Genomic DNA, 22,006 nt, shown 5'->3' on the forward strand with positions numbered 1-22,006 from the left:
GGGAGTGCTGCACTGTCAGAGGTGCCATTTTTCGGATGAGATGTTAAACCGAGGCTCCGTCTGCCCTCTCAGGTGGATGTAAAAGATCCCATGGCACTATTTTGAAGAAGAGCAAGGGGAGTTATCCCCGGTGTCCTGCCCAATATTTATCCCTCAATCAACATCACAAAAACAGATTATCTGGTCATTATCACATTGCTGTTTGTGGGAGCTTGCTGTGAGCAAATTGGCTGCCACGTTTCCTGCATTACAACAGTGACTACTCTCCAAAAAAAAAAGTACTTCATTGTTTGTAAAGCGCTTTGAGACAGCCGGTGGTCGTGAAAGGTGCTGTATAACTACAGGTCTTTTTTTCTTTTTCTTTTGCTTGTTTCTTATCTTTATTTTTGTCTCTTGCGGCCTGAGGGGATCATTTTAGCTTTGGGTGATAGTGTAAAATGGGCGATATTAACTCAGCCGCTCGTTATAGGTCTCTTCCGGTTTTCATTTCCATTTGGAGTCAAATTAGGATTAATAATCGGGAGAGATGCATAACGGGCGGCTGAATCGATATCGCCGTCTCATACTATTGCCTAAAGTCAAAATTCCTCCCCGGTTCTTTTCTCATGGGGTTGGATACTGACATGACATTTGTAATATGGGCGATAGCCAATCGGCAGCTCGCTTTGCATCTCTCCCGATTTTGAGAAATAAAATCCGGGAGAGATGTAAAACGGGCGGCTGATTCGCGATTATCCATCAGCAGGCCGGGGCCATTGGTGAGAGCAGCGTGCGGTGGCCCAGCCCGGAAATCGGCGCGGTCCCAGCCTGCAAGACCATCAGCAGGCCGGGGCCGTTGGAGGGAGCAGCGTGCGGCGGCATACCACTGCAGGGAGCAGCGCGTGCTGCTGCAGGAGGGAGACGGCTGCGAAGCCAGGTCGCTGACTGCAGTGCGGGCAGGCACAGCAGGAGGGGCGAAGGAGCGGCAAGAGTCCATAGAGGGAAGTGACCGGGGCCCAGGAGAGGTGTGAGTTCGGGGCCCAGTAGAGGCGAGGACCTAGGGGCAGCGCGGACCAGCCCACACTGCGATATGTGTGCGCACTAGGTCCGTGCAGCGGAGCTGGTCTCCAGTCATCTTGGGTAATCCTTGCCACTGGACCAAGACCTAGCTCTGTCAAGCCCGTGTGGTGGCTGGTGTGCAACGGCCACCACAAGTTTAAAAAAAATCCACACACAGGCATCTTCCACCCTTCAATATGTAGTTCGGGATCTGGAATATTAGTTCAGGATCTGGAACATTGAAACACCTGTGAATTCATCACTTTTTGGCATGGGAGCAAGTCATCCTCGCTTCGAGAGACTGCCTATGATGATGATGATGATGACCCATTTTACACTATCGCACTAAGTCAAAATTTACCCCGCTGTCTTTAACTCGCACTTTTTTCCTTGCTATCCTTTTTTTTCATACTGTCTCCCTCTTTTATTTCTATTTTCCTCTGTCTCTCCGATTCGATCCTGCCTTACTTTCTCCTTCCTCACTTCTTCCCTCGTTCAGGCCCTGTGACAGCAGAGGTACTCTTAGACTGCTGAGAACTAAGAAGTGTCTCTGGGTTGGGCATTTTTAGTCAGCTTCTTTGGGCCGCACATGACGGGATCTTTGGACCCATGATTCAGTCATCCATATTAACTCTGTCCCCCACTCTTCCTCTGCTGCAGGCCGAACAAGGGCTCAGGCTGCCAAGGCAGCTGGCTGCTGAAATTTTAAGCAGGACAGGCTGAGGATTCCCTTAATCCTGAGCCAAGAAAGGAATACTGTGGACTGCGAAACACGTCTTTCGCGGTTGGCAGTTCTGCTCTCTGGGATCGACACTTTTTAAACTTTGCTGGTAACTTTTTTGGGGCCTAGCATATCCCTTCTGGGAAGAAATCTGTTGGCCTGTCAGACTCCTTGGGATTCCATCACAAACGCAAGTTTGAAAACCTCTGAATGATTACACATTATACTTTATATTATATAATATATACAGTGTCTCATAATAATCTTGTGAAGCACCTTGGAACGTTTCACTACGTTAAAGGTGCTATATAAATACAAGTTGTTGTTTAATGCCACACACCAATACATTGCATTATATGTTATATCACACAGCATACCAGTACATTATATATTATGTAATATATTCTATAATATATATCATATTGTGCATTATGCCTTACAATATAAATGATGCTATCTGCCACGAACTATGCAATTCACTACACGTAATATTACATAATGCATATTACACTATAGATACTTGGTTGAATCAGTGATCTTGCACTCCCAGCACAGGTGTGCAAGTTGGAACCTTCCGGATATAAAAGGGGTCAGAGGGTCTAGTAAGGTGGAGGAACTGAGGGAAATCTTTATTAGTCGGGAAATTGTGTTGCGGAAATTGATGGGATTGAAGGCCGATAAATCCCCAGGGCCTGATGGATTGCATCCCAGAGTACTTAAGGAGGTGGCCTTGGAAATAGCGGATGCATTGACAGTCATTTTCCAACATTCCATAGACTCTGGATCAGTTCCTATCGAGTGGAGGGTAGCCAATGTAACCCCACTTTTTAAAAAAGGAGAGAGAGAGAAAACAGGGAATTATAGACCGGTCAGCCTGACCTCAGTAGTGGATAAAATGATGGAATCAATTATTAAGGATGTCAAAGCAGCGCATTTGGAAAATGGTGACATGATAGGTCCAAGGGAATTGTGAAAGGGAAATCATGCTTGACAAATCTTCTGGAATTTTTTGAGGATGTTTCCAGTAAAGTGGACAAAGGAGAACCAGTTGATGTGGTATATTTGGACTTTCAGAAGGCTTTCGACAAGGTCCCACACAAGAGATTAATGTGCAAAGTTAAAGCACATGGGATTGGGGGTAGTGTGCTGACGTGGATTGAGAACTGGTTGTCAGACAGGAAGCAAAGAGTAGGAGTAAATCGGTACTTTTCAGAATGGCAGGCAGTGACTAGTGGGGTACCGCAAGGTTCTGTGCTGGGGCCCCAGCTGTTTACATTGTACATTAATGATTTAGACGAGGGGATTAAATGTAGTATCTCCAAATTTGCGGATGACACTAAGTTGGGTGGCAGTGTGAGCTGCGAGGAGGATGCTATGAGGCTGCAGAGTGACTTGGATAGGTTAGGTGAGTGGGCAAATGAATGGCAGATGAAGTATAATGTGGATAAATGTGAAGTTATCCACTTTGGTGGTAAAAACAGAGAGACAGACTATTATCTGAATGGTGACAGATTAGGAAAAGGGAAGGTGCAACGAGACCTGGGTGTCATGGTACATCAGTCATTGAAGGTTGGCATGCAGGTACAGCAGGCGGTTAAGAAAGCAAATGGCATGTTGGCCTTCATAGCGAGGGGATTTGAGTACAGGGGCAGGGAGGTGTTGCCACAGTTGTACAGGGCCTTGGTGAGGCCACACCTGGAGTATTGTGTACAGTTTTGGTCTCCTAACTTGAGGAAGGACATTCTTGCTATTGAGGGAGTGCAGCGAAGATTCACCAGACTGATTCCCGGGATGGTGGGACTGACCTATCAAGAAAGACTGGATCAACTGGGCTTGTATTCACTGGAGTTCAGAAGAATGAGAGGGGACCTCATAGAAACGTTTAAAATTCTGACGGGTTTAGACAGGTTAGATGCAGGAAGAATGTTCCCAATGTTGGGAAGTCCAGAACCAGGGGTCACAGTCTAAGGATAAGGGGTAAGCCATTTAGGACCGAGATGAGGAGAAACTTCTTCACCCAGAGAGTGGTGAACCTGTGGAATTCTCTACCACAGAAAGTAGTTGAGGCCAATTCACTAAATATATTCAAAAGGGAGTTAGATGAAGTCCTTACTACTCGGGGGATCAAGGGGTATGGCGAGAAAGCAGGAAGGGGGTACTGAAGTTTCATGTTCAGCCATGAACTCATTGAATGGCGGTGCAGGCTAGAAGGGCTGAATGGCCTGCTCCTGCACCTATTTTCTATGTTTCTATGTAAACTTCCATAAACTTGAACTCATCCAAAACTTGGCTGCCTGTATGCTAACTCGCACCAAGTCCCGTTCACCCATCACCCCTGTGCTCGCTGACCTACATTGGCTCCCGGTCCGGCAACATCTCAATTTTAAAATTCTCATCCTTGTTTTCAAAGCCTTCCACCTCCTCCAGCCCCAAAACCCTCCGAGATCTCTGCGCTCCTCCAATCCTGGCATCTTGCGCATCCCTGATTTTAATCGCTCCACCATTGGTGGCCGCGCCTTCAGTTGCCTAGGCCCCAAGCTCTGGAATTCCACCACTAAAGCACTCCGCCTCTCTACCTCTCTTTCCTCCTTTAAGATGCTCCTTAAAACCTACCTCTTTGACTAAGCTTTTGGTCACCTGCCCTCATACGTCATTATGTGACTCAGTGTCAAAAATGTTTGTTAACGCTTCTGTGAAGGACCTTGGGACGTTTTACTATATTAATAACCATAAATAAATGCAAGTTGTTGGTTATAACACATGTGCCGAATCTCCACCTGGTGCTACCACTAAGGTTCCAGGACATATGAAAATCAATAAAATCTGTTTTACTTGTTAAATTCAAGATCAACTTCCAAGATGAATAATTCTGATTGTCCCTATTTCTTCAGGTTGTATTCCTTAACACTCCCAACATATTTCCATCATTTTGCCACGTAGACAGACTTATTACCTCATTTCGCTGCCCAGTTCAAACAATGGAGAGTGGTTTAATCTCTATTGGTCGTGACAGAAAATGTCCTCTCTATTGTATTTGGAGCAAATAAAGTCAAATATAAAGAACATTTTCATAGTTTCCATGCAAATAGCAAACATTTATTTACAAATTTCTCAAAGTTAGTTAATAAGAAAGTGGTTCTGAATTTGTCAACAAAAAATGTCTACGGTTCTAAGCTTGATTCGCAGTCTGCACTGGGTTCGCTGGTCTCGGGCATTGCAGAGTTGGGATGCAATGATTGACATCAGCTTCCCAGGTATCTCCAGGAGTTGACCATCTCATTGTTTTCCTGTCGTAGCTTCAGATTGTTTGAGACACTGCACTTGTGCCAAGAAACATTAAAACTGCGCAATAACTATAACCAGGCAGCACACGAGGATCAGAATTTAGAAAGAAAGATTTGCATTTATATAGCACCTTTCTATAGCACAACATGCAAATGGCATGTTGGCCTTCATAGCGAGTTGATTTGAATACAGGGGCAGGGAGGTGTTGCTACAGTTGTACAGGGCCTTGGTGAGGCCACACCTGGAGTATTGTGTACAGTTTTGGTCTCCTAACTTGAGGAAGGACATTCTTGCTATTGAGGGAGTGCAGCGAAGATTCACCAGACTGATTCCCGGGATGGCGGGACTGACCTATCAAGAAAGACTGGATCAACTGGGCTTGTATTCACTGGAGTTCAGAAGAATGAGAGGGGACCTCATAGAAACGTTTAAAATTCTGACGGGTTTAGACAGGTTAGATGCAGGAAGAATGTTCCCAATGTTGGGGAAGTCCAGAACCAGGAGTCACAGTCTGAGGATAAGGGGTAAGCCATTTAGGACCGAGATGAGGAGAAACTTCTTCACCCAGAGAGTGGTGAACCTGTGGAATTCTCTACCACAGAAAGTAGTTGAGGCCAATTCACTAAATATATTCAAAAGGGAGTTAGATGAAGTCCTTACTACTCGGGGGATCAAGGGTTATGGCGAGAAAGCAGGAAGGGGGTACTGAAGTTTCATGTTCAGCCATGAACTCATTGAATGGCGGTGCAGGCTAGAAGGGCTGAATGGCCTGCTCCTGCACCTATTTTCTATGTTTCTATGTTCGCAACCACTGGACATCTCAAAGTGCTTTACAGCCAATTAGGTACTTTTTGCAGTGTAGTCACTGTTGTAATGTGGGAAATGCGGCAGCCAGTTTGCACACAGCAAGCTCCCACAAACAGCAACGTGATCATGACCAGATAATCTGTTTTTGTGACGTTGGTTGAGGGATAAATATTGGCCCGGACACCGGAGATAACTCCCCTATTCTTCTTCAAAATAGTTCCATGGGATCTTTTACGTCCACTGGGGAGAGTAGACAGGTCCTTGATTTAATGTCTCATCCGAAAGATGGTACCTCCGACGGTGCAGCCCTCCCTCAGTACTACACCGGAGTGTCAGCCTAGATTTATGTGCTCAAGTCCCTGGAGTGGGATTCGAACCCACAACCTCCCGACTCAGAAGTGATTGCAATCGGCGTCAGTCAAGCATGTTTCACGGGTTTGCTGAGTGCTGCAACAACATTATAAATGCTGAAAACTGTCGACCATCAGCTGCTTTGATCTTATCGAAACATATAAGATAATGAGGGGGCTCGACAAGGTGGATGCAGAGAGAATATTTCCACTCATCGGGAAACTAAAACTAGAGGACATAGTCTCAGAATAAGGGGCCGCCCATTTAAAACTGAGATGAGGAGGAATTTCTTCTCTCAGAGGGTTGTAAATCTGTGGAATTCTCTGCCCCAGAGAGATGTGGAGTCTGGGTCATTGAATATATTTAAGGCGGAGATAGACAGATTTTTGAGCGATAAGGGAATAAAGGGTTATGGGGAACGGGCAGAGTCCATGATCAGATCAGCCATAATCTCATTAAATGACAGAACAGGCTTGAGGGGCCAAATGGCCTACTCCTGCTCCTAATTCTTATGTTCTCGTGTTTTTACTTCTCAAAGAGGTAGAAAAACAGACTCTGATTCTAGGCAATTCCAGTGTATAATGTTAACTGATTTACTGATCATGTTTACTGCTGCTGATTAATAACTGGTTTAATATTTCTCTCTGACAGGGATACATGAGGCCTCTGAAGCAGCCGGAAAATTCATGTATCTGTGACCTGGCCCTTGTGGATGATATGTTTTTCCAGATTCCGGAAATCCTGGAGCATCATGAGAAGTTTCTAGAACAAGCTCACCAGTGTGTCCAAAACTGGCATGAGAAACAGAAAGTGGGCGACCTGATGATTGAAACAGTGAGTACCGCACAAACGTACACCCCTTCCAAATAAAGGCCAAGTTTGCACTGAGCTGGAGTGGGGTTGGAAGGAGCTGAGTTTTGGCTGGCTGAAACGCAGTTCGCTTTATGTATTCCTGCAGCTGTTTCTCCTTCACAAAGCAAATCTCCAACAACCTCCAGCTGATTTCAGGGCAGTCTTGGAGAGCAGTGCATGTTACATGTGCAGTTCATTTAATCAAAGTACGTTGCTCTTCGTATGACACCACTGAGAATATTTCAACAATGAGGGTCAACCAGTACTGGTTACAATATTGGCGCCAGCACAGGAGTACATCAATATTATTGTTGTCGGTCACATTGAGCTTGTTTGTCCAATTCAACTGTGATGGTTTCGCTGGCCGAGACATGCTCCTGTGTCTAAACTGCACTCTTCACAGTGTAGGTCCTGGAAGCTGAACGTTTACTGCATAGTACAGTGAGGCAGCGTGCCGTAAGCATTTCAAAACACAGTGGACCAAGAATCAACAAGTTTCAGAAAAAGGTGGCCTTGATTACATTTTAGACCGAATGCAAGATTCAAAGTAGTGGTACAACAACAACAACTTGCATTGATATAGCGCCTTAAATGCAGTAAAACGTTCTGGTCGCCATACTACAACAGGGATGTGGAGGCACTGGAGAGGGTGCAGAGAAGATTCACAAGGATGATACCAGAAATATGAGGGTATACATATCAGGAAAGGATGAACAGGCTAGGTCTCTTTTCTCTTGAAAAAAGAAGACTGAGGGGTGACCCAACAGAGGTCTTTAGGATTATGAAATATTTTGATAGAGTAGATACAGAGAGAATGTTTCCACTTGTGGGGAAGAGCATAACTAGAGGCCATCAATATAAGATAGTCACCAAGAAATCCAATAGGGAATTATCAGTGCCCCCATTGTGGAATCAGGCTACCCCATCATGCAGTTAGTGAAATGCGGCATATATTTTACAACTTACAAAATTGTTGCTGTTGAAAAACATTAAAAAGCAGCATGTGAGTAATTGGTAGTGTGTTACAGGCTACAACATCACCTCAGGGTTTACATGACTGTATAAATCACCCCAGTTTTGTTCAGGTTTATGTCATTATTTGAACACCTCGATCATGTTAACAATCTTTGTATAACACTCTAGACTGTACGTATTATTTTGTATTACAAGAAGCCCGATGCCTAGAGTGGCTGTACCTCTCCTGTCCCTGTCCTTACAGCAGGTCAGGGAGAGTAAATGTGTTTCCATGTGTTGTCTTGGAAAAATAGCTAAGATAGTGGCCTTCGTTGGAAGTAAAATCTGAATCAGATACTGGTTTCCTTTGTTCCTTTTCGTCCTCTAGTGAATACCGATCGGAGTCTGTTCCTGGAGACAGAGTATTCCTTTAATAATTCAAAAAAAGATCGATGTCCCTTGAATTTATGTTTCTGAAGGAGGTACATGGCTTGGATCACTGATATTCTTTTCAGGTGTTGGTCTTGTGAAGAAAAATCCTTCAGAATCCCCTCTGCTATTGCCGTGGAAGAGTCTCCTGTGGAAATCCTTTGACTGCCAAAGGCAGAGTTGTCAACCATGGCCACAGACACAGTGGAGTTACAGCTATCCTCGGTGAAAATGAGGTTAATTATTGCCACTTACTAGTATTACTAGTCAATCTCCTGGGCAGATAAGACATAGTGCAGTCTTCAGGTGAAGCAGTGTTAGAAGGCAGGGGACATTTGGACCAGCGCACACAGATGTCGTTCCGTACCCATTTTAAAGTCACACATTCTATTCTATCATATTTTTTCCCCCCCTATATAAATCCCCATGTCCATATTTATAATGGGAAATGCCTATGTAAACTTGTCATGCTGTAATTACACTCTCCCGCCAGGGTTGGTGCTCCAGCATGCCAGGTTCACATAGGCAGTTTACATTGCAAATGTGATGACAGGAATTTATAATGGAAAAAGGGGACAGGATGTGCATGCAGCTGCACGATTTTTAATACACTATATAGATATATTTGTGAAAGCATTGCTCTGCTTCTCGTTAGTTCCCTCAAAGAGTGGTTCTATATTACTGTAAGCAGGGAGAAGAGACAGACTGTGGAGGACTCAGTTGCACATTCTGGATCAACATTTCTTTGATTTGCAGTCGTCTTCTCTTCTTAGACAGTCCCCTGGAGTCGAGGATGACTTGCTCCCACACTAAATTGAGCTCTAAGGTGACTGATGAGACCAATGCGGGTTCTAGTCTGTGTCACAGGTGGGGCAGACGGTGGTTGGAGGGACGGGTGGGTGACGTGCTCGGCTTGTCGTGCGCTCCTTCCGCTGTTTGTGCTTGGCTTCCACGTGCTCCCGACGAAGAACTCGAGGTGTGTGGCACCTTCTGGAATGGTTCTCCTCCGCTTTGAGCGGTCTTGGGCCAGGGATTCCCAAGAGTCGGTGTGGATGTTACATTTTTTCAAGGAGGCTTTGAGGGTGTCAAATCCAATTTGCATCGTTGTTCCTTGCTGCTGCATTACCCCAATGGTTGTGGAAGAACTGCAGATTTGTGACTGCAAAACTACATTGCTGATCTGAACAGGTAGCAGCCTCTGCCTTAAGAGGGAGTATTTATATATACCCACTGCCACAGGACTGCCTCTGGAGATACTGGTGAAAAACGCCTCTTTTAAGTGAGTATTAGTATTTCTAGTGGCAGCGCTTCTGCAGAATTCCCTTTAGAACCCTGCCTCCAGGTTTGAGATTGCAATTGTTGCCAACGCCATCAAATAAAATGGCTGGAAGCTGTGTGGGAGCAGACCCAAGTCGACACACTCTGATTTTTCTTTCCTTTTCTGATGTGCCAGAATATGTGGAATTCGTCATTTGCATATTCAAGGGCCTAGAGCCATATCTGGCTCTGTGACATTTATTGTTGATTAAATTAGATTTATATGTTTTGGGTCCTCCCTGCTATGGCTTCTGCATGTTTAACCACTCAATGATTGGTGTGTTGGGTAGGGTATGCTGCTGCAGCATTGATTCTGCCAGGTGTTTTTTTTTTAACACCCCTTCAAGCTAAGATTAACTGTTCTAATACTACTGTTTGTGGGACTTTGCTATGCACAAATTGGCTGTCGTGTGTCCCACATTACAACAGTGACTACACTTTTAAAGTACAGGTTGAACCTCCCTTATCTGGAACCCTCGGGACCTGGCCTGTTCTGGATAAGGGATTTTTCCGGACGAGGGGTGGTCACGTTAAATTGGATGGTACAAGTACTGAGCAAGGGGATATCGGCGCTAGCTGGCTTGGGGCTGGGAGTGCAGCAGAGAGATCATGGGAGGTGGTGGGGGGGGGTTGGGTGCAGTGGATCGCGAGGTCAGGCCAACGATTGCGGGAGTTGGCAGCAAGGAAGGACTTCAATTTGTTCATGTCAGAGTTCTGCACATGTGCCACCCGGTGGCCGGGAATGGTTCTGGACGAGGGGTGGTTCTGGATAAGGGAGTTCTGGATAAGGAAGGTTCAACCTGTACTTAGTTGGATGTAAAGTGCTTTTGGACATCCTGAGGTTATGAAAGGCGCTTTATAATTGCCAGTTCTTTCTACCCTTCAAATGGAGGGATGCTAGACAGGTGCTCTGTACCCACCTGTCAGTATCCGCACATCTGTGTCTGCAAACGGAGGTGAGCATACCTCACTTTGGCAAACAGTTAGTCCATGCAGGTCCCCCTCTTGCCAAAAGAAACTGGAACAACGGATCCGGTGCCCCGCTCGGATATATATAACAGAGCAGGTGGTGTGTTGAAGCATCAATGCATGGCACTACAGTATAATGGGGTCTAAATTGGTGGCCACAGCCCTCTACGCTGCTGATTACATAATCTCAGTTCTGTCACTGTGGAGAAATGATTCGTAGACTTGCATTTATATAGCGCTTTTCATGACCACCGGACATCTCAAAGTGCTTTACAGCCAGTGACATAATTTTGAAGTGTAGTCATTGTTGTAATGTGGGAAACGCGACAGCCAATTTGCGCACAGCAAACTTCCACAAACATCAATGTGATAATGAGCAGATAATCTATTTTTGTCAATTTGATTGAGGGATAAATATTGGCCAGGCCACCGGGGATAACTCCCCTGCTCGTCTTCGAAATAGTGCCATGGGATCTTTTATGTCCACCTGAGAGAGCAGACGGGGGCCTCGGTTTAACGTCTCATCCGAAAGACGGCACCTCCAACAGTGCAGCGCTCCCTCAGTACTGCACTGGAGTGTCAGCCTAGATTTTTTTTTATGTGCTCAAGTTCCTGGAGTGGGGCTGAATGGAGCAGAATATCAGACGCTGTGTATAACGGGCGGCCATTCCGCTACTGCCAAGGACTAATTTCTAGGTCTAGATACTTGTCATATGGCTGTTCACAGCACAGTTTGAGGATCAATTCCTCCAAAATGTCAAGGAGGATTGGTCAAACAGGGTTCTCCCCTTCAGAATTCATGTTGACTGCTGTTTACTAGGTATCCTGTCAGAATAATTTCTCCAACCTGCTGGCACTGCAACATTGCTGAGCCAGTAACACATCTCAGGTGGTAATCTTGTGCAAACACTTTTGTAAGTCCCTTCCCTTATAATGCTGTTACCCCTTCTCTACCAGTTAACTCTTTGCCAGGCCAGATTATGCAGCATCCATCGTCAGCCTCCCACATCACGAAAGAGACTTTGAAGAAATATCGAACAAAAATAATTGTCTTTTAATGATCTTAACCTTGAGTATCGATCGTACAAATACTCAGGACCGATCTATTTTGATAAATTCAGCCCGCGGCACAGAGTCTGATTATCAGGGCTGCATTTTTCACTTTGTTTCTGAGATTGGAATCTTTGTTTTGGGCGGAGGAGCAGGAGATTCAGGAGCACAGACGAGATGAAGCTATGCCCTGCCTTCTCAGCCAATCCTCAAACACCGAGGACCCGGCTTGGAATTCAGCCACCTTGTGGTGAGTTCATCAAAAAGAATTTAAACAATAACACTAAACCAGCACGAATTTTTAAAGTGCATGTTCCAGGACAAGCTACAAGATGTTCCCATTCCAGTTAAAGTCGTGAGGTTATGAGGAAAATGTAGAGATTGTAAGATTGATCAAAATAGCTTTAATGGTATCTTGCTTATCTATCTGAGATGTGAAATTTGACAGCTTTGTGCAATTGATATGGAATCACATGTGGTCTGGTGCCCCACAGAACAACTGTAGAAGCTTATAGGACCACATGAGGCTCTTCATGGAGTGCTGGTGCGTGCTCCACATCAGACCTATCTATTCTAATCGTATTTCCCTGCTCCTTCCCATTATCTTTTAATAATCTAATTCCCTCTTGCATGTTGTCTTCACTAGCCACATATATAGATGGCACTGGGCTGGGGGTGCTGGGCCAGGTCACCATGCTGCTAACCTTCCGCTCCCCGGCCTGCTCCGATGATGCTGGCAGGCTGGCCCAGCGCCCCTGGCTGGGATCCACGCAGACTGCTGGGCCAGGCTGCCACACTGCTCCTTCTGCTCCCAGTTCAGGCCCCAGAAGAGGCGTGGGCCCAGGGACAGCATGGGCCAGCCCACACTACGATACGTATGCGCACTAGCTTCGTGCAGCAGAGCTGGTCTCCAGTCGTCTTGGGTAACCCTTGCCACTGGACCTAGCTCTGTCAAGCCCGTGTGGTGGCTGGTGTGCAACGGCCACCACACGTTAAAAAAATCCACGCACAGGCATCTTCCACCCTTCAAAATTTAGTTCGGGACCTGGAACATTAGGTCCTTCATTGAAACACCTGTGAACTTTTTGGCGTGGAAGCAAGTCAACCTCGATTCGAGGGACTGCCTATGATGATGTTGGTGATGATATATAGATGACAACACTCAGTTACCTCTCTCAACCCCTCCCCTGCCTCTGATTTGTCACTCTGCGTTTAAACATCCAGTGCCGGATGAGCAGATTTTTCCTCGAATTAAATATTAGGAGGCCATTGTCTTTGGCCCCCGTCACAAACGTCGTTCTCTAGCCATCGACTCCATCGCTCTCCGTGGCCACTGTCTGAGGCTGAACCAGACTTTTCGCAACCTTGGTGATGTATCTGACCCTGAGCTTCTGACCCCATATCCTCTCCATCACCAAGACCACTTACTTCAACCTACGTAAAAATCCGCTTCTACCTCAGTTCATCTGCTGCTGAAACCCTCATCCTCGCCTTTGTTACCTCTAGACTTGACTATTCCAATGTGTGCCTGGCTGTCCTCCTAACCAAGTCCCGTTCACCCATCACCCCTGTGTTTACTGACCTACATTGGCTCCTGGTCCAGCAACACCTCGAATTAAAAAATCTCATCCTTGTTTTCAAATCTCTCCATGGCCTTGTCCCTCCCTATCTCTGTAACCTCCTTTAGCCCCACAACTCTTCGAGATCTCTGTGCTGCTCCACTTCTAGCCTCTTGCGTGTCCACAATTTTAATCGGTTCACCATTGGCAGGAGGCAATGGTCGCAAAATGCGGCCCGCCAATGAGTTCTGTCCGGGCTAGCCGAGGCCTAGCTTTGAGGCCGAACATTCGCCACACCTGACCCCTACCCTGACCCCGCCCCACGTAATGTCAGGGGGTGGGTCATTGTCTCCGAGGCAACAGGGGAGTCTGGCAGTGGGCCTTCGAGACGGGAGGGGAAGATACGGAAACGGATGGCTGGTGGACAGAAGGTGGCCGGGAATTACGGATCAGGCCAGGGCCCCCCGGGTGAGGGCCTTTTACTGACGGCAGCGCAGCCCCTAAATGGGAGGAAAGTGGTGAGTGCAGCAGTGGGGAGGGTGCAGGCCTGTTGCCCCCACCCCCGCCCAGACCCGACTACCAGTGATGGGGTGACTGATGGATGATACCTGTTAACCAGTAATTAACTAACACCTAACTAATTAATGCAAAAATGATTTGTGTTGACTAATTAGCATTTTAATTACCTCAGTTTAACACTGATTATTTATAACGAACTGCTAATTGGTCAATGAGTTAACAGATTTATTCACAAAACTTAATACCCTCTGCTCGTTAGGCAATTGATGAGCAATTTAATTGTGCCCATTACTGTACTAATTACACAGCTATTAATTTAAAAGCTGCTGAACGGGCTGTGCGGGACCTCCAGACCACTGCAATTGGTGTACGGCCCTCAGCTGCTCACCAAAGTTTAAGTGGCCCTCCAGCCCAAATAATTGCCCATTCCTGCCCTAAGCGCTGGAATTCCCTCTCTGCCTCTCTGGCCTCCTTAAAACCTACATTTTTGACCCAAGCTTTTGGTCACCTGCCCTGATATCTCCTTGTGTGGTTTGGAGTCATATTTTGTTTGATAATCGCTCCTGTGAAGCGCTGTGGGACGTTTTACGATGTTAAAGGCGCTATATAATTACAAGTTGTTGGTGGTAAGGCTTTCATAATTTAATAACCCCTTGAGTGAGAATAAAAGTCATCTCATCCTCCCCCTTTATGTTTCTAGTGCTAATCCTAAATATATTTGGTAAATACAGGGAAAAAGCTGCCATGCTTTAGTACACCGCTGACCAGTTTGCATCTGTAAATAGCAAAAACAGATTAATGTTTTGAGTGTATCCCTACATCTGAAAGTTGTTCCTAAATATATGCCCTTTGTTACTGATTCTTTGTCCAGTGGAACACTTTTGACAAATGAAAAAGGATTATCCTGAAAAACATCGATCGTGAAACAAAATCTAATCAGTGAACCATACTGACAATATTAGCAAGTGCCCTGCTAATGACTAGTTCAAGTGAGAGTAGGATGGGTCAAATCAAATTTCTAAGAGGACTTGCCAGTTCCCTAATTTTAAGCAAAAACAGGGCAGTGCTCCATGCCCAGCATTGCAATACATCACTGTTCCAAAATAGTAACTTAGCTTTTCTGTTTCAAGATGCTGATAGATGAAGTATATTTATACTTATTCTGTTTTTGCTTTAAACCAGAATTGGACACAAGAAGTTTATATGAGACTGTGGGGATGGTAGCAAAGTGGTTATGTTGTTGGACTAGTAATGCAGAGGCCTGGACTAATGATCCGGAGACATGAGTTCATTCCCCACGGCAGCTGGGGAATTTAAATTCAGTTAATTAAATAAATCTGGAATAAAAAGCTAGTATCGGTAAAGGTGACCATGAAACTACTGGATTGTCGTAAAAACCCATCTGGTTCACTAATGTCCTTTAGGGAAAAAAAATCTGCTGTCCTTACCCGATCTGGCCGATATGTGACTCCAGACCCACAGCAATGTGGTTGACTCATAACCACCCTCTGGAATGGCCTAGCAAGTCACTCAGTTGTAACAAACTGCGACAAGAAACAATAATAAGAATAAAACTGGACGGACCACCTGGCATCGACCTTGGCACCGGCTTCGGACACGGCAACGGACCAGCCCAGTCAACCCTGCAAAGTCCTCCTCACTAATATCTGGGAACTTGTCAAAGCAACCACCTGATGTGGTCACACTCACAGAATCATACCTTTCCACCAACTCCTCCATCACCATCCCTGGGTATGTCCTGTCTTACCGGCAGGGCCGACCCACCCAAGGTGATGGCACAGTGGTATAGAGTCAGGAGGGAGTGGCCCTGGGAGTCTCATGGCTCCAGGTCAAGCATGGGCAAGGAAACCTCCTGCTGATTACCACCTACTGCCCTCAGAAGATGAATCAGTACTCCTCCATGTTGAACACCACTTGGAAGAAACACGGAGGGTAGCAAGGGCACAGAATGTACTCTGGGTGGGGGACTTCAGCGTCCATCATCAAGAGCGGCTCGGTAGCACCACTACTGACCAAGCTGGCCTGAAGTACATAGCTGCCAGACTGGACCTACGTCAGGTGGTGAGAGAACCAACACGAGGGGAAAAACCCACTTGATTTCGTCCTTACCAATCTACCTGTCGCAAATACACCTTTCCATGACATTATTGGGAGGCGTGACCGCCACACAGTCCTTATAGAGACAAAATCCTGTTCACACTGAGGACACCCTCCATCGTGTTGTGTGGCACTGCCACCGTGCTAAATGGGATAGATTTAGAACAGATCTAGCAGCTCAAAACTGGGCATCTGTCATCACCATCATAGGCAGCCCCTCGAAACGAGGATAACTTGCTTCCACGCCAAAAAAGGATGAGTTCACAGGTGTTTCAATGAAGGACCCGAACTACATCCTCAAGGATGGAACATGCCTGTGCGTGGATTTTTTTAACGTGTGGTGGCCGTTGCACACCACACTGTGGGCCATCAGCAGCAGCAGCAGAATTGTATTCCACCACAATCTATAACGTCATGGCCCACCATATCCCGCACTCTACCATTACTATCGAGCCAGAGGACCAATCTTGGTTCAATGAGGAGTGCAGAAGAGCATGCCAGGAGCAGCACTAGGCGTATCTAAAATTGAGGTGCCATCACAGGGCTACATGCATGCTAAAAAGCGGAAGCAGCATACTATAGACAGGGCTAAGCGATCCCACAATCAATGGATCAGATCAAAGCTCTGCAGTCCTACCACATCCAGTCGTGAATGATGGTGGACAATTAAACAACTAACAGAAGGAGGAGGCTCCATGAAAACCCCCATCCTCAATGGTGACGGAGCCCAGCACGTGAGTGCACAAGACAAGGCTGAAGCGTTTGCAACCATCTTCAGCCAGAAGTGCGGAGTGGATGATCCATCTCAGCCTCCTCCTGTGGTCCCCACCATCACAGAAGTCAGTCTTCAGCCAATTCGATTCACTCCACGTGATATCAAGAAACGGCTGAGCGGACTGGATACAGCAAAGGCTATAGGCCCTGTCAACATCCCGGCTGTCATGCTGAAGACTTGTACTCCAGAATTAGCCGTGCCTCTAGCCAAGCTGTTCCAGTACAGCTACAACACTGGAATCTACCCGACACTGTGGAAAACTGCCCAGGTAGGTCCTGTCCACAAAAAGCAGGACAAATCCAATCCGGTCAATTACCGCCCCATCAGTCTACTCTCCATCATCAGCAAAGTGATGGAAGGTGTCATCGACAGTGCTATCAAGCAGTACTTACCCACAAATAACCTACTCACCGATGCTCAGTTTGAGTTCCACCAGGACCACTCGGCTCCAGACTTCATTACAGCCTTGTTTCCAAACATGAGCAAAAGAGCTGAATTCCAGAGCTGAGGTGAGAGTGACTGCCCTTGACATCAAGGCAGCATTTGACCGAGTGTGGCATCAAGGAGCCCTAGTAAAACTGAAGTCAATGGGAATCAGGTAGAAAACTCTCCACTGGCCGGAGTCATACCTAGCACAAAGAAAGATGGTTGTGGTGGTTGGAGGCCTATTATTCCAACCCTAGGACATCGCTGCCGGAATTCCTCAGGTCAGTGTCCTAGGCCCAACCATCTTCAGATGCTTTATTAATGACCTTCCCTCCATCATAAGGTCAGAAATGGGGATGTTCGCTGATGGCTGCACAGTGTTCAGTTCCATTCACAATTCCTCAGATAAAGGAATGCATGCAGCAAGACCTGGATGACATTCAGACTTGGGCTGATAAGTGGCAAGTAACATTCACGCCACACAAGTGCCAGGCAATGACTATCTCCAACAAGCAAAAATCCAGCCACCGCCCCTTGACATTCAACGACATTACTATCGTCAAATCTCCCACCATCAACATCCTGGGGAATCACCATTGACCAGAAACTTAACTGGGCCAGCCACATAAACACTGTGGCAACAAGAGCAGGACAGAGGCTGGGTATTCTGAGGCGAGTGTCTCACCTCCTGACTCCCCAAAGCCTTTCTACCATCCACAAGACACAAGTCAGGAGTGTGATGGAATACTCTCCACTTACCTGGATGAGTGCAGCTCCCAACCACACTCAAGAAGCTCGACACTATCGAGGACAAAGCAAACCACTTGATTGGCACCCCATCCACCATCTTAAAACATTCACTCCCTCCACCACCGACGCTCCGTGGCTGCAGTGTGTACCATCTACAAGATGCATTGCAGCAACTTGCCAAGACTTCTTTGACAGCACATTCCAAACCTGCGACCTCTACCACCTAGAAGGACAGGACAGCAGGAGCATGGGAACACCATCACCTCCAAGTTCCCCTCCAAGTCACGCATCATACTGACTTAGAAATATATCGCCGTTCCTTCATCATCATTCACTCCACTCGCCGATTCCCTCCGCCGCTCGTCGATCCATGCCGCTCCTCTGCTCGCCGATTCCCGCCGCTCCTCACCACCTGCCGTTTCGCGCCACCCATGGCCCCGCTCCCGACGCTGCGTTTTTTACCGGTTTCCTCGCCCCTCGTTGCCCGATGTCGCCACCTTGGCCGCCTCAAAAATGTCCAGTTTTCGGACAATACCAGTTTTCGGAATTCCGGATACGAGACGTTGTACCTGTATTGGTGTGAAGTGGTTTTGCATCATACCAATGCTAAAGTTATACTGTAACTCCCATCTGGAAGAGGAAGTTACACTCCGCTTCCCTCTGGAGTCAGATAGGGCACTGCAAATGTTTGGTGCTGGTGACACTTCAAAGCAACACTATAGCTGGGAATGCAGCCTGAGTGGAGGCTGGAGTGAAACCCTTCCCTGAGGTGGGTCTGCTTGACACCAGCTTCAGACTACTGTCTGTAGCTTGGCTTCTGTTGTATTGTGGGCTATTTAAACAGATCTAACCTCTGATGTATAGTATCACCAGGTTAGCCGATATTGTGCAATTCTGTCAAAGAGAAAGGGGTAGAATTTACAAATTAGCGCTTCAGTTGCAAGGCGTATTGGTCATTGGGTCATGGAGGTTAGCATGCTCTGCAATGTTTTGTGCCAATTCCTGAAAATCTAACCCAATAAATCGAGCTAGATCTCAAACCTTGCACGTAATCAGCAATAGAAGCAGAACATTGTATAAAAGCACAGCAGGTCAGTCATCATTGGCCAGTTATGATTAAGGGATCCACAGTATTCATTAATCTATTGCAATGTATTTGCTGCATGGGTTTTTAACTTAAGAATTCATAGCAACACATTGCTATTAAGAATTGTTGGTTTATTAATAAAGGTTTAACAATCACATTACACATTACCAGTTCACCCAATAGGCTCACAACTACATACCTCAATGTGGAAGGCCTAGACCCAACTGACTGGGGTTTTATTGAGTCTTGTGAACATCGCATACTCACAGGTGCATACATTACACCTATCTTTCTCTTTCGGATGCACGAGTTGTTTTTCTTTTCATCTGTGCAGGGACCCCAGTGCGAGCTGATCATCATTAATTCCGTTTTGCTCAGGCACCATTCTGCTCCCCTTCTTAAAACAAAGCTCTTTTGACCTATCCATCCTCTCCAACTGCTAGCTCTTCCACAACCTTCCTTTCCTCTTAAAGGTCCTTGAACATGTTGCTCCCCACCCCTGCGCCCTTCTTTCCCGAAATTCCCAGGTTCCAATCTGCACAATCTGGCCCCTGCCTTTCTCGTAACAAAAATACGGCCCTAGCCAAATTCACAACCAACATCTTCTGTGACTGTGATTGTGGTGGCCTATCTCTCCTTGTCACCCTTGCCCTTCCTGTGGTGTTCACTATGGTTAACTGCAGCATCCACCTGCAACGCCTCTCCTCAGTGATCCACCTATCTAACGGCAGCCATTGCATCTCCAGCAATGGCTTTTCTTCTTTCCACCTATAATGTCACTATAAGATGGAGTTATTTTTGGCCCCCTCCTCTTTAACTAGAAAGTACCTCTTAGTGGCATCATCTGCAGGAACTGTTAACTTTCACACGTATGCTGATCATGTCTAGCTCCATATCTCCACCATTTGTTTCGACAGCTTGAGTGTCTCCATGTTTTCAGAATGCTTATCCAACATTATTTCCTGGATACGTCACAACTTTCTCTGGCTCAACATCCTAAAGACCAAGATGATCGACTTATTCCCTGCTTGACTCTGTTCCCTTACAACTGACTCCGTCTCTCTTTTTTGCCACTCTCTTAGGCTGAACCAGACCATTTGTAATCTTGCCGTTCTATTTGACCTGACTTGCTTGCTGCCAATTCTGCAACACTGTCTGCCTCTGTTCCAACTTTAACCCCCCCACCTCATCAGGGTTTGGTTACCTCCAGCCTCAACGACTCTAATGCTCTAATTTATGGCTTTGTATCCTCCGCCCTCCATAAACTGCAAATTGTCCAGAACTCTGCTGCGTGTATCGTGTTCACCTCCCTCATCACCCTATCCTCGCAAATTCCTTGTCCTCCAACACGCTAAATTTAAAATGCTTGTCCATGGTTTGCAAATCTCTCCGTGGCCAAACCCTACCCTATCTCCTCAATTTCCTCCAGCTCTAGATTCCCCCCTGTTCATTCGGCTTCACCTTCTCCTCTGAGATTTCAGGCACATTGGCCCTACTCTTTGAAGCTCCCTCCTTCAGCCTTTCTGTCTCCCCACCTCTTGTCACCACGTTTCGGTCACCTTTTCTAATCTCTCCTTTCAGCATCCATTTTCCTTATGCCTATTTGTGAAACTCCTTGGGATATTTCTGTATGTTAAGGATGCTGTTTAAATGCAAGCCGTAGTCCCAGGAGTTCTTCTCTTCCCCCATTGGAGCTATGGCTGGTCCCTGAGGATTTACTGAGCTCTGCTGGGTGCGAAGAAACCCAGATTGTGGAGGAGAGCAGGAGCACAGGGCTAATTCTTAGCTTGTGTGGCAATAGGTGGTTGATCCAATGGCAGATTCAGAGCGCCACAGTTTTGTGGGTGTGCAATGCAGTCAGTTGCAGGCATTCACAGCAGTGCATTACAGAGAGCAAGAGAATTACACAACTGTTGCAACCTGCACTCCTGGAATGTCAAAGCATCTTTCTGCCTCAGAGACCTCCATTGTGATGGAATTAGGACACTGTAAATTTAAAACTGCTTACACAGATATAAAAGACCTCCGAGTACTTTACAAAGGGGGGAGTAGATGCCGAGCATGAAGTAAAGGACTTTTTGTGGTGTAGGGGGAGGCTGAGGGGAGTTTTTTTGCTGGAAGGCTGTTTCCAGTGGGGTTCCACAGGGCTCAGTACTCGGTCCCTTGCTTTGTGTGGTATATATTAATGATTTAGACTTAAATGCAGGGGCCATGATAAAGAAATTTGCAGATAATACAAAAATTGGCCGTGTGGTTGATCGTGAGGAGGAAAGCTCCAGACTGCAGGAAGATATCGATGGACTGGTCAGTTGGGCAGAAAAGTGGCAAATGGAATTCAATCCGGAAAAGTGTGAGGTAATGCGTTTGAGGAGGCAAGGGTATACTCAATAAATGGGAGGATACTGAGAGGTGTGGAGGAACAGAGGGACCTTGGAGTGTATGTCCACAGATCCTTAAAGGTAGCGGGACAGGTCGATAAAATAGTTAAAAAAGCATAAACAATGCTTTCCTTTATTAGCTGAGGCACAAAATACGAAAGCAGTGAAGTTATGCTGGAACTGGATACAACACTAGTTAGGCCACAGCTGGAGTACTACGTACAGGTCTGGTCACCACATTACAGGAAGGATGTGATTGCACTAGAAAGGGTACAGAGGAGATTTAGGAGGATGTTGCCAGGATTGGAAAACTTCAGCTATGAGGAAAGATTGGATAGGTGGGGGTTGCTTTCATTGGAACAGAGAAGACGGAGGGGGGAATTTAATTGAGGTGTAGAAAATTATGAGGGGCCTAGATAAAGTGGATAGGAAGGACCTATTTCTCTTAGCAGAGGGGGTCAATAACCAGGGGGCATAGATTTAAAGTAGTTGGTAGAAGGATTAGAGGGGAGATGAGGAAACCTTTCTTCACCCGGAGGGTGGTGGGAGTCTGGAACTCACGGCCTGAAAGGGTGGTAGAGGCAGAAACCCTCATCGCATTTAAAAGGTACTTGGATGTGC

General features: G+C 46.3%; 1 protein-coding gene across 1 annotated transcript in view; it reads left to right on the forward strand.

Annotated features, from left to right (window-relative positions):
- LOC139275233 (rho guanine nucleotide exchange factor 17-like) overlaps positions 1-22,006 on the forward strand; it is a 550,636-nt gene that overhangs the window by 343,452 nt on the left and 185,178 nt on the right. The window contains exon 3 of the mRNA XM_070892404.1: positions 6,854-7,036. Coding sequence (XP_070748505.1) covers positions 6,854-7,036 — 183 coding nt within the window. The remainder of the gene's footprint in view (positions 1-6,853; positions 7,037-22,006) is intronic.

Source organism: Pristiophorus japonicus, chromosome 10 (genome assembly GCF_044704955.1).
Source record: "Pristiophorus japonicus isolate sPriJap1 chromosome 10, sPriJap1.hap1, whole genome shotgun sequence".
Lineage (NCBI taxonomy): Eukaryota > Metazoa > Chordata > Chondrichthyes > Pristiophoridae > Pristiophorus > Pristiophorus japonicus.